Source organism: Myiozetetes cayanensis, unplaced genomic scaffold, assembly GCF_022539395.1.
Source record: "Myiozetetes cayanensis isolate MyiCay16 unplaced genomic scaffold, myiCay2020 scf2-11, whole genome shotgun sequence".
NCBI classification, from domain to species: Eukaryota; Metazoa; Chordata; class Aves; order Passeriformes; family Tyrannidae; genus Myiozetetes; species Myiozetetes cayanensis.
In genome coordinates, this window is record NW_026087411.1 from 108,405,059 (window position 1) to 108,418,923 (window position 13,865).

The following is a 13,865-nucleotide window of genomic DNA, read 5'->3' on the forward strand; positions in this document are numbered from 1 at the left end:
TAAGAGATTTTCTTGCTGGCCTAACTCAGTCTTTGCTGAAACTCAGGGTGGTTTTCTCAGTGATTAAAATAGCACCTATTACACAATGCTGAAGGCTCTCAAAAAGCCTGTCCATCTGCCATAAACATGGACTAAAACCCTGAGTTTGCTGCCTTTGAGGGGAAACAGCTTTCCTTGTGAGAAAGGAAACATTTGGGATGCTGCTTCTTTCCCTCTGCTCCATATTTTTAGTTCTAGTTGTGTGTAAACACAGCCATGGCTCTCCAGTACCAGAAAACTCCTTCAGGTCCACAATGATTTGAGAGGATTTCTCTCCAGATGTGTGGCACTCCAGAGTTGTTTTAGTTGTTCTTTGCCTTCTGAAATGAAAAGACGTATCTGTGCTGGATCCTTGCTTAAATTCCTTTGCAACTCATTGGATTTTGCATTAAATTAAATTTCACATGCTGAGTGAGCAGCCAACCCTTATGAGCCTGGAGGAAAGGATATGCTGTTTCTGTGCATTTTAACGTGACGGTCAAGTCGGGGCTAACGCTGCCAGGCACCTCCTTCAGTGTTCACCTTTCAGCCTTTCCATCTTAAAGCCTCTATTTTTTAAATGAGATGCCTGCATTTTATTACTGCTGCAAGTGGAAAACAACAGCATATGTTCTCTACCCTCTAGAAAAGGCTTGGATTGTTTTGGTTTGAACTTTAAAATAAAGGTCACTCTTGAGGCAGGCACGAATTCTTGCATGTGTCAGCCCAAAAGGTGAATGCTTTAGGAAGTTGTGAGCAACCACAAATGAGGCAGTTTCAAATTGCACTTGAAACTGGAACAGCTGTTGTTCGGAGCGTGACATTCAGAGTTATAATGCTAAAGATTCTGTATATTACACTCAGGGAGAAATCAAAAATAGAAATCAGTCACTGAAGCAGAGAGAAAATTGATTTGGGTGGCACATGGCAGGGCAGGAACAGCCTTTATGTTAATGGCACAGGGAGGAGATTGTGGGAAAGCCCAGATATCAAGGTGGATGTAAGAAAAGTGAACAGGGAGAAGACAAAAGAGACCAGGGGAGTCTAGGGGAATTTCTGAGGAAGGATTTTGCAGTGCCTCCTTGAAAGTGAAAATTAATTGATTTGGGACTGGAATTCACAGCTCTGTATTGCAGGGACTTAACAAGGCTGGTGGATTACCCCTCTCTGTGGTCTCAAAATGCTCTGACAGGTTCATGTGTGTCAGGCAAACATTATGGTAATTTTAGCGCTTTAGGGGCTCTGCAGGAGTACGTAAATACCACCTAAGCTATCCAGCTGAATTTAAACTTAATTACTGACCCACTTAATAATATTCTCTCCCACCACCACTGCTTTACAGGATCATAGGGTTAAAAGAAATCATTAATCTTCCTTAATGAAGCTATTTTCTAGCAGGAGACAGAATGTCTTGCCCCTGTGGATTCTGAGATGGAGTTTTTGTGAATGTTATGAATGGGGAAGTGGGGAGAGAGCGCTAGAGGAAAAGCAGTGCAGAAAAGGGAAAGGACCCAAAATGTCAGTGGTGGGAGGACCCTCTGACTTGCAGGCCCTTGCTGAGTTTATCTAAAAGGGACATGATAGTCATGGGGGAAGAGGAGTGAACCCTATTAAAAACTGACTAAGCTGGCTGTATAACAGTGTTCCCATCACAACTACTAATTATTGGAATATCACAATTTTTATATATATTTATATCAGCTTTTACGTAACTGAGACAAGAGCTCTCTTGAAATCGTGCATTTACAGAGAAATCTAAAGCAGAATGGTGATGGCAGAGTTTGGGTCTCTGCTTTTAACTGTCAAGGTGGATCCATGTCCTCAAAGCTGCTTTTCTTGGGATTGTATTGTCTTATACATGATTAAATTGCATGCAAATGTTTCAAAATCTCTGTGACCATCCAAGTGCACATCCCTCCTTTTGCATCCACGCAGGGAAAAGAAAACCTGTTCCTTAGAACAGTGCAAGGTTTAGTCCTCTCCTAGTCCATGGCTCCCATGGTAAACACTGCTCTGAGCACCATCATCTGCCTTGTGCCAGGGCTGGGTGAGGAGGCTGAGATGGCTTTGGCCTTCTCCAGCTTGTTTGACCATCCCTTTGATGGAGATACTGAAATGCTTTTGTTTCTCTGTTTCTTGTGTGTGTCCCCGGCTGCAGAAGATGCTGGATGAGTGCCAGGACAGGCGGAGCTGCCAGTTCCTCGTCAATAGCCGGCTCTTCGGGACAGATCCATGCCCTGGAACCGGCAAGTACCTCATTGTGTGGTACAAGTGCAGGCCAAGTAAGTATCTCAGTATCGAATCTGTTTGCTCTGTTGAGACCAAAGCATTTCCATACTTAGTACTCACCAGAGAGGCCTTCTAGGACTTTTCATTCCATTCCACCTTTATTTTCAGTGTAACATAACCCCGCAGTGCAGAGTGTTTCCCCTTTCCCCCTCACTTGCTGCCTTTCTGGGATGCTGCTGCTCCATGTCCTTCCTCCTTGCCAGCAGCCTGAGTTGCAGATTGTTTTTGCAGGTGCCAGTGAAGGCCTTTGCCAACGCTGAGCTCATGCTGTCAGCGGTGGGTTGGCTACTCCCACTTCTCACTTCCATCTGCAGCCAGGGGGGTAGTGGGGCTTGTCCCCTCTCTGTCAGTCTCTCCAGAGGCAGTGGGAGCTCCTCTCATGGCAAAGACTCCCTTCAGGCCTGGGAGCCTAAGGCAGGCACTGGTGATGATGGTGTGACAGGAAGCTCACCTGCCCGTGCTGTGCCATAATCCAGCTTTTAATTGCTCCCAGACTAGGCTGGGAAATGTTAACCTGTGTCTCGAGTGATGTCATTAGCTGTGTTTAAATTCAATGGGGCTGGTGCCTGGATACTGAGAGTGCAGTCATGAATCCTGGGAGTGAGCCATGTGCAGCTTTGGCTCAGGACAACCAACACCCTCTTGGCCAACTCCTGGCCCCAGCAGGGAAGTTAGCACAGCCTAGACACCATTCTCCGTCAGTGCTTTGGAAGCAGACACATTAGTTTGGAGATGGATCAGGTTTGATGGAAGACAAATTGTGCCATCTGATGTCAGCTGGAGAATGGGACCAGTTTCTATCTGAGCACAAGTTTTAAAAGCAGCATCTGAGGCAGCTGGGGGTGTTTAGCCTGGAGAAGAGGAAGCTCGGGGGGAACCTTATCACCTCTATAACTACCTGAAAGGAGGTTGTAGTGAGGTGGAGCTCAATCTCTTCTTCCAAGTAATAAGCAACAGGAAAAGAGGAAATGGCCTCAAATTGTGTGAGGGGAGGTTTAACTTGGAAAAATTTCTTCACTGAATGGTAGTCAACCATTGGAACGAATTGGCTGCTCTATTCCACCCTTCCTAGGGAAGCGGTGGAATTACTGTCCTTGGTCTTGTTCAAAAAAGGTGTAGATTTGATGCTTGGAGACATGGTTTAGTGGTGGACTTGGCAGTACTGGGTTAATGGATGGACCTTTCCAAACTTTATGATTCTATGATTCTATGAACTAAAGTCTGGACAAGGCATTTCAGATCAGCCTAATTGTAAACTTTTTAGATGTCATAACTAATATGGTTCCAGCATCACATCAGCAAAAATTTTGGGGAAGAAACAAGAAAGAAAAGTTTGAACAGGGAAGAAAAACAGATCTGACTTCAGAAAAGATTTGAAACAAAATGAGAAACAATCAGACTCTGTCAGCAACTGCACAGAAGAACACTTTTTGCCCCAGCAGGCAGAGACCTGTACTAATACAGTGAAAGGATCTGGCAAGATCTGTGAGGAATTCAAATCAAAAGTAGGTAATGAAGCACCTGCATGTGTTGTGGGATTTTTTTTTGTGAGTGATTGTAACACCCCTTGTTGGGTGAGAAATGCACCTCCACGAGAGGGGCAATTAACAGGGTGTTCTGGCAAGTCCTCCTTAACCTGCAGGTTTTGCATCAGAGCTCGCTTGAAAAATCTGACTACTGAGGGCTGTGCTGAACTTCTGAAGGTATTTCAGGACCCATCTGTGCATACATATTTATGTCTTGGCATTCTTTGCTAATTACAGGCATACTAGAAAAGAAGGAGTTTGTGTGTGTGCAGGGTAGGTGATTTTCCTGAAAGAGAGCAGGGGAAGCTGCTTGAAAACATCTCCCCAAGACATTTTTCAGGCAGCTCCAATTTTGCAGGGTGAAACAGGGTAACCTGACAGAAATTATTTTCTCTTAGTGACTGGGCAAACTTTTAATCAGAACCCACTGGTTTAATAACAATGTTTGAAGTAAGTGAGGATTTGCTTTGCACAAAGATACCAGGACATGGTCTGCCTTTCCTTGATGATTCAAAATGTTAATTTTAAGTCTCACAAACAGAATCTAGTGCTTTTGGGAGTTCAAGCCTTTCCATCTTTCTATAGGGAGAAGGTTAATGAGGGGACAGAGGAATGATGGATCCATACAATGCAAAATACAGGATCATGAGAATTTTTTATGGGCTTTCTGGGTTATTGACTATTTCAGTATGGCTTGTGAGCTTTAAATGAATATATGCTTAAGAGCTGATGCCCAAAACTGTGGTCATATGAAGTGCTGACCTGCTCCATAAAGTCTGAGCTCACACAATTGTAACCAAACAGCACCAGAGAGTCCTTGTTGAGAACTCACTGCCTGGCACAGGTTTTAATCCAGAAGTTTATCAGATGACAAATGCAGCATCTCGAATTCTGTTTCTGAATTTGTCCTTCTTAACAACAGCCATGACAGAAGTACTTTAATAGGAAGCTACTTAAGGTCTGCATTGTCCTCTTGGGATATCCATTTCTATTGCTTATTGAGGAAGCCTGTTGTGACCACATTACTGAAATACTGTTTTAGTTAAGCATCTGTCTAGGTAGAATGAATGTGGTTTTTTGCATACAGGTACTAGAAGTGCTTTGGGAAGTAGCCTACAGAGTTTGGACAGGACACCTTTAACATAAAATAAGGATATCCAGGCCCTCCCACCACCAGTCATGCTGGAGCCTCAAAAGGCCCCTGAACAGAGCTAGTTATCTAGAAAGAAAGACTTCCTTGAAAGAAAACAAAAGTGAAGTTAGTGGCATTTACTTGTACCTTTGCTGAAGAATAACGAGATGGTGCAGTCATCCCCTCCAGCCACTGTCACTGCAGTTATGTCTCTCTGACATTACACTGCATTTGAAATCTAGTGGTTTCGATGCTCACTGGCTGTGTGGGGTTCATGCACAAGGCAAGGTGCTATTTTGGTTTCTCATGGGCAGAATTTCAAGGAGATGGAGGACAGTAAATCATGCTGAAACTGAAAGACCCAGATTTTTCAAATGGTGGGGCTCTGGGGAGCAGGGCAATGGGGGATCTCTACTGCACTAACCCCTCTGAGACTGCTTTTGCTGGAAGCAGGGAAAACTCATGAGGAGGTGTTGTGGTTCACCTCTAGAAATGTCAGAAATAGTTAAGAGAAGTGTGTGCTTAACTAGAAACAGTGAGAAATTCAATACCTTTTGTGGTTTTTTGGAAGTCTTATGCTAATCACGGTCCCCTCTGATCCAATAGAAGGATCTGGGACCTATTGGACACTCATCTTACATGTACAGGGCTCAGATATGTGCATGGAACTGCTTTTAGATGCCAGGAGTTTGGCACTCCTGAGTGTTCTCTGTGCCTGTAAATAAATAAATAAATACACTATGTCTGTGTGTACTTTTAAGATATAGGATGTTTAAGGAGATCAGAAATTATCCATAAAATGCTCTATTCTGTCTCAGTTTGGGGCAAGTGAGATTTATTTATAGCTGCTATGTGATTTGAGGGTCAAGGTCCATTGAAAGCATATAGAGGCATAGATTTTATTTTTAGTTGACATGGTAGTCTTTGGCCTCAGGTTGGACCTGATGACCTTGGACTTTTCCAACCTTAATGGTTCTATGATTTATTTTATTTTATTTTTTCTATATCATGTATAGCTTTAGTTTCTCATATGCACCAACCTTTGGGAATATGCTCAAGGGCACAGTACAGGTCTCAGCAGAGCACAGCTACGGCTTGTGGTTCTAAACTTGGAGGTGTCTCTGCAAACCATCCTGCTGCTGACAGACTGAGCAGTGAACCCCCAGGAGGATTCCCCCAGGTCAAGGTGAGGATGTGTTGATGTAGCACTCAAACATGAAGTTATTCTCTGCTGGTGTAGATGTATTCTACACTGCATTTGGCACTGTCAGGAGCAGTTTCCAGTGGGAAGTCTGGATGTGGCCACCCTGTTTTAGAGGCTAAAAAACTGGTGAGAATGGTGGTGGGCTGTCCCATGCCACTGGGCCTCAGTGCCAGGGAACAGGCACATTTAATTTATCAGGGCCAGTGTAGCCTGAGACCCTCACCCAAAGAACACTGAAGCCCAGGATCAAGCCCTGAACACACAGAGGATTTAAGTCTCTAGGGTATCTTTCAGAATCATTAAAAAATTTCACATAAATCCAATTATTTCTCAGGTAACATGCTGATTTGATTTAGACCCATTAAGTGTAATTACTGGGTAGGCTACAGAACCAGATAATTAGAGTGAATTGACATACTATTTAATTGGTCTAACATGAATTCCCTCTAACTGAAATCTGTATTCACCAATATTATTCAAACAATTCAGTGTTTTTTCATCCCCCTCACTTCAGAGACAGAGAACTGTGTAAGATTGTGTGTTATTGTAAGCTAGGAAATATTTGCTCTCTGTGCCAGACTTTCTGGAGGGGCTGTGTGATCTAATCCTGGCTGGGAACAGGATCTGTGGGGCTGCCCAAGTCATGCTGAAGAAATAACTTTCACCTCTCTGCATCCCAGCAATACCATTGCAGCTGGTTTTACTGGGGCTGGTTGGGGCTCTGGGCTATTGGACCAGCAGGGATCCATCTGCCCCTGCACAGCAGTTCCTTACTTGTAGTGGCTTTTTGGTTGTTTGGTTATTTTTTTTGGCTTTGCTGTTTCAAAAGTGCCGATACCCCTGAATAAAATGGGACCATAAGTGTTTGTCCTTCTCCACAAAGGGAATACTTAGGATGAGATGTGTTGTCTGTGTGGCCATTTGCTGGCAAAGCTGTTGAGAGGAGAAGGCTCCTACTCTATTTATTTGGTTTATTCCATGAGTCTCTCACATAGTGCCCTTCTCTTGTCTTCTCCTTTGCCATTGCCGTACTGTCCTGCTGTTCTGGATGCACTGTCCCCTTCTTGGCTCTGAAGAACCTGAGCTGTAGCTTCCTATAATTCTATAGTGAAATTTTCCTTTTTTTCTGTTGGGCAGTTAATCCTTTAGCTTATGACTTCAAGGACTCTCGGAGGGATAATGTCCATCCAACTTGTTTTAATTATTATTATTTTTATTTTTATTTAATTTTAAAATGCTGTGTGAAGGAGTTGGATGTGATAATTGGAAGATGCTGGGCATGAAGCCTGCCTGTATTAATCATCCCGGAGATGTAAAAAAGTGTAAATTCAAACTTTACTCCTCTCTCTTCTATTCACAAATGTAAGCCTAAAGCCTTTGAAGTTTCAGAAAACCTGGATTGTGACCTGGGCTCCAATTGCAGCTCAAATCCCTCTGTAACAATATAAAAACATATTTGGGAAAGGCACATCAAGGCTCTGAGAAATGTGTCTGGGAAAGAAACTTGCACTTCTGTTGGCAAAGGGTGAAGTGCCAAAAGTTTGTGAGGGGTAGGAGGAGGAGGAAAGGGGGTGAGGGAGTTCACTTTGTTGTAGTTTGGAACCTGTAGCTTTGATTTATGGGAGAACTTTCAGGCTGAGAATCAACCTGGACATGTGTTTTAAGAGAACAGGCTTTCATTCTCTTTGCTACAGATTTCATTAGAATCTAAGAGACCCAGTTAATTCTCCTGAAAAGTCAATGACTTTTTTCCAAACATAGGAATGCTCATCCTAATGCCCTTACCAGAATCTTACTCAGGTAACAACCCTAGGCAATTTTAATTACGAAAGCAACTGAATTTAAAAAGCCAATTAGGAATTAATTCCAATCAGATCACCTTCTGATGAAAATGTTGTCTTTAAATTTTATGCTCTCTATCATACAGTGATAGAGCTGCTGTACTGTGCCCCAGGAGTGTCTGCCATTTCGTGAGGATTATCAGGTTTTTTTGCCAGGGGTGCTTCAGAGCCTGTGTGAAGGTAGAATACCATTACTGCTGCCAGAGCTTTTCCATCTATCAAAGTACTGTGAGGAGTCATAGTCTGTGTTCTAATTCCATGTCTCTTAGTGAATTGGTCCGGCCTGCTTGTCAGATTTCAGTTGAATTGGCTGAAAAGAATAGAAAGGATCTTTTTGAAGGACCACATAGACTTGCAGTGAATGCCTCTTGTTCACCTTTTAATTTCCCTACAATCCATTCCTTCAGTAATAAGTATTGTGTGAGCTTTGCTGTTGACTTTGCTGGGCTGAGAATTGCACCTTTTCCGTTAAATTCAGTAAATACAGCATGAAAATCCTCATCTCATCACACATCCTCAGAGCTTTCATTCCCTAGACAGAATTTGCAAAGCACTGTGAGCCAGAGCAGAGGGCTTTAGAAAGAACAGAGGTTTTGTAGAAATTTCAGACAGGAGCAAAGAGGGACCTAAATGTATTCCTGGTTCCTTTAACTGGTGATTGATTTTAGTGCTAGGATAGACTGGTAATTCAGTAGTCATCAACCCTTTCAGAAAAGCATTAATCTCCCTCGTCAGACAGGTTTATTGGTGGCAAGAGAAGTTCACTGTATTGTTTGCTGCATTGCTTTTTGGTGGGCCAGGCTTTCCAAGGCAGCACGATGGAGTCAGGGATGTTTAATGGGCACATCCTTCTGGTCCAGCCACCGAGGCAACAGAATAAACCTTTTACCTCCTGCATTCATCAGCTCACTCTTGCTTATCTGTATTATTTCAAAACCGTTAAGGTGGTGCAGGGAGTGGAAATTTATAAGGGCAATAAAACCTCGGGCAGCAACTGCTGTGGTGATGAAAAGGTGTAAATAAAGGAATGCTATAAATTACAGAGAACAGATCCATCAGCCCACAATCGGGGTCAGAGAAGCCTTAATGCCAACAATTAATATTGTTTTAAGCCGCTGATGCACAAAGGTTTTCAGGAGCTGTCAAATAGCCCTATCTCTGTAGCACACTAATCACTTGACTGTCAGGAGCAGGATTAAGAGGAACATGTGATTCCATTGTAGGCAAAGATTATTGTCCGTTTAATTATAAATATGATTATAATATTAATATATTAACTCATGAAATGCATAAAATATTATTATAGCATAATAATGTAATTATATTATAGAACTATTATTACCATCATTATTTCCTACCCCTATGGAGAAGGAAACTACTACTGATCTGGTAGAGTTTAAAAAAATACTAAAAAAATATTTAAAAACCACCATTTTTTCTTTCAAATCTAATCAGTCAGCTCTGCTTGACATAACAAAGAGCCAGTGCAGACCATGGTGCTTCATACTATGAAGGTGTAAGGATTCGCTTTGCTCGGTCAGGTCTCCAGTATACAGATGTGAACCACTAAGAAAGACAAATTCTGAAATCTGCCTAAATTACATAAATTCCAGAGCTGTGACTTTTACAGATCCCCTTTGTCCAATGGCACTTAAGTTTTCTGTGGGATTCTGGAAAAAAACCCAAGGATAAAAATACCCTTTTTTTTATGACATGAATTTTTAGGAAAGGACAAGAAAGGGATAGAATACACTCTTTCAGTGCTGGAGTAGGTGAGTCATTAGTTTTGCCAGAAGGAGCTGGGAGTCTTTACCCTCACGTACTTCAGGAGATCCAGCCCATCCTTAGGCACTCTGGGCACCTGTGACACCTTTCTGGGCTGATGATGGAGGCTGTGTTGTGGCTGGTGCTTCAGGTGTTAGAAATTACTTTGGCTGCTGGCAGAGGCAAAGTGATCTGTGAGTTTTCTCCTCAGAAAAGCAAGAGGTGTCCTTGGAGAAATTAATCAGAACACCTAGAAACCAAGTTTTTAAAAATGAAACCCATAAACTTAATTATCCACACATTCCTATGTAGTAGAGGTTTGAAAGTGCTGAACAATAGAGTTCGAAATTTTCTGGTGTACTGGTGAAGAACTGTGACAGGAAAAGCATATCCCAGAAACAACATGGTTATAAACTGAGATAAGGTTGAATTTTGTGAAAGTTTGGACCTGTTATATTGACTCCACAGTTTAGACCATGAGTGTAGGACTCACAGAACGGAGAAGTAAACTTATTCAGTGTTTCTGAAGGGGTCCTGTAGATGGACTTATTCAAGACAGAAAATATAGATCAATTGCTCTCCTCAAATAAATGTCTTCTAGAAAAAAAAAAGAAACAGAGAGGAGTGAATCTTCTTTGGGGTAGAGGCATGGAAATAAACTTTTCCAATACCATGCATTTCTTCAGTATTTTTTCAATATCAATCTGACATTTGGTTTTCAAATCAACTATACATTTTTTAAAACAAGTATCTCCTGATATTTCCAGCTCTTCATCATACTAATTGTGCATCAAGCTTTTCTCACTTACACAGTTATTTTTCTGACTACTTAAAAGACACTAGAGGTTGTCACCTAATTGTGTCTTTGGGAACTGGGACTTCTAAAGCATCTGTGATGAATTTTGGGGATTTGGTTACTGTACTTCTCCCAGCTACATTTTTTTTTCTTCTCAGGCAAAACCATTGAGGGAATACTGTGTGTTTAATTATTTAGGACTGTAGTGAACTAGCTTTTAATTTAGTAGGCCTCATTTTCACATATCGTGTGTTCTAGGCAAGCCGATGGATTATATGTGAAAATATCAATCAGGTATTCTTTTAATGTTCCTGAGACAGAATTATTATCACCATTATTTTAACATTTGTAGAAGAATGTTTTAATGATATAAGATTGAATTTCCCCTTTCAGCTAGTTTAATAATCACTTTAAGCTGCATTACTCCTAATTTACACCATCACTGGAAGAGCAGAACAAAAGTGCTGTGAATAGTGGTACTAATTAAGTCTTTTCCTTATATATTTAAGTAACTTCTAGTGCATCCCTCCCATCTTTAAGTTTTGGCCATGCTTGCTCTGTTGCCTCCTTTGGTGTAGCTAGTCCAGATTCATGTCCAGTATTAATTCACCAGGTAGTAGAGCCATGCAGGTTAACTGGTGGGATAGTGCAGTGATTACAACCAGCTTTGGCACTGATTTGGCTCTCTTCTGAAACTGGCTACCAGTTCATAAAAAAAGACTATATTTGTCATCTCAGTGCTTCTGCTAAATTTCACTGAACTTTAGCCAGCAGGTTCTCAGGAAGCAGGACTAATAAACGGTGAGGCAGAGGCTCAGGCAGCAGAACAACAGTAAGTCACAGCTGCTTCAGAAAATCAGCCCAATTTCTTTAATAGAAGAAGTAGGATGAGAATTAAATTTGTCTGGGGCTTCCAGGTGTTTTGTTTAATGCTCATCTCACAGTCTAGTGCACATATTTTGATATTGTTCCCTTTTCCCTCCTTAGATAACCATGCACCTCTGTCCAACAGGAGAGTGCAGCTAGGTGCATCTGAACTCTACTTTGGAAATGAAATGTAGCAGTTAATTTGCAACACTGCCAGCCTTTTCACAGAAGAATATAAAAGGACAACTACTTCAGACTAATGAAAGTGACAGTGGGGAGAGGTGCCTTTTAAACACTGCAAATTGGATGGGTGCATCAGGAGTGTAATTTTAAGGGAATCTGACAAGGTCGCTGGCAAAGAACAATCTTCTTACTTGTCGAAAGGGTTTCAGACCTCCAAAACTTGGCACTCTTGAGTTTTCAGGGTACTTCTGAAGTTGGCAAGCTGCCTATTTGATGTAACTCTGGACTGTCATTCGAGTTGTATCTTTCGGAGTTCCAGATTTGCTCCTGCAGAAATGAGCGGTGCACGCCATGCCATCGAGGGCAGCAAACCTCAGTTTAAAAGTTAAATCAGAGCACCTTCACAAAAAGTTTCTGAAGGGAAAATTGAACTGAAATAATGTTAAAAGTTATTTCCATGCAAATGTATGAATTTATAACACTCTCACTTTTTTATGCTCCAAATTAAAGGGACGATCCTTTTTACATCCCCTTGAAATGAGGGAATGACAAGGTAGCCATAGTGAAATGCATGTGGGGGAGTGAAAGGAAGGGCTGTACTCGAGGACTCTGGAGACTTTTTTTGTCCTGGAAAGGATTCCTCCACCCAATTCTGCCTAAGGGAATGCTGACTGGATTGATATGGATTTATTCAAAGCCTGATGTAGAAGAAAGGTTCTCATTAGTAGCAGGTTCACATGGATAAAAAAGAAGCTCTGGAACCCAGGAGAGGAGGTGCGTGTTTAAGTGAAATTGGAAAAAAACAAAAGCAAGGAGAGCAATGTGCACTGGTCTAAATAGTAAGCATTTTTCACTGGGGAAAATTTCTGACATGTGTTGACTTGTTCCCTGACAGGAGAAGGGGCAATGGCTTTAAACTGAAAGTGGGTAGATTTAAATTAGATATCAGGAAGAAATTAGATACTAGGAAGAAATTCCTTGCAGTGAGGGTGGTGAGGCACTAGAACAAGTTACCCAATCAGGTTATAGATGTCCCATCCCTGGAAGTGTCCAAGGCCAGGTTGGACAGGGCTTTGACCAACCTGGTCTAGTGGAAGGTGTCCCTTACCATGCCAGGGGGGTTGGAATGAGATAATCTTTGATATCCCTTCCAACTCAAACCATGTCAGGATTCTATAAATCTATGGTTATTATCTGGAGACAATGGAAGCCAGAATCTGATTATATCTTCTGAAGTGCAAAAGGGGATGCAATACTAAAATAACAAATGCTTCCTTGAAATGAAAAGTAAATAAACATGTAACACAGGAATAGAAGCATAAGGCAAAAGTTCAAAGGGGTGCACTGACTGGAAAATATCCCTTTAATGCAATCATCTTCTTCACAGAGTAGCGTAGTAGTCAGTAAATACTGTCCAAGGCACCATTGCTTCCTCTGCTTTGAGATGTAATTCTTCTTTTTAATTTTGTGAGGATGGACTTAGATCTACATGCACTAGAAAATATTCTATATATCTTCAGAAGGTCCTGGGAATTAGCTGATTATGGAGGAAGAAAAAAAAACAAAACAGCACTCACAGGTGACAAGAAAGGGCACTGGGTGGGTATTTCCAAGAAGAGCTGTTCATGTGCAGTTCTGTGCAAAACACTCATGTTCAAGGATGCTGCTCAGAGGTGTCTGTCCTAGTGTTTATTAGGTTTCTTGTCTTGGAGACTCATCTTCCTAGTTCCTGTAGAAGAGATAGTAACAGGTACTCACTACACTAATCTCTCCCATGATTAACAGTATCACTGGAACAATTTCTCCAAGGAAATTGTGGAGTATCAATCCTTGGAGGTGTTAAAAATCTAAATGGACATGGAGATCAGCTGCCTGCTGCTCTAGCTGACTCTGATATGAATGTGGGGGTTGGCCCAGACATTCTCCAGAGGTGCTTTCTGTCCCCTTTGACTCTGTGAATTGTGGTCTGGAGTGACTACACCTGTAGTAAAGAGTTTGTATTTTCATGGTTAAGCCTTGTTTTGGCTTTTCTCTTTAGGCTGACATAAAAAATGGCTATGTGGTGACTTTTGCACTCTAAGTATTCTCCCTAGGCATGTGCTGAAATTACCAAAATCTCCCCACATGTGTTACCATCATGTTTGTTATTTGCAGATGGTTTCTGGTGTCTGTAAAAGTTTGTTGAATTTTAACTTATGACTAAAAGGCTGCATATTCCACTTGTGCCACCTGGCCCACTGTGAGT

At 41.7% G+C, this 13,865-nt stretch overlaps 1 protein-coding gene across 1 annotated transcript in view; it reads left to right on the top strand.

The window, feature by feature from the left end:
- EVA1A (eva-1 homolog A, regulator of programmed cell death) overlaps positions 1 to 13,865 on the top strand; it is a 205,919-nt gene that overhangs the window by 67,912 nt on the left and 124,142 nt on the right. The window contains exon 3 of the mRNA XM_050315447.1: positions 2,177 to 2,300. Coding sequence (XP_050171404.1) covers positions 2,177 to 2,300 — 124 coding nt within the window. The remainder of the gene's footprint in view (positions 1 to 2,176; positions 2,301 to 13,865) is intronic.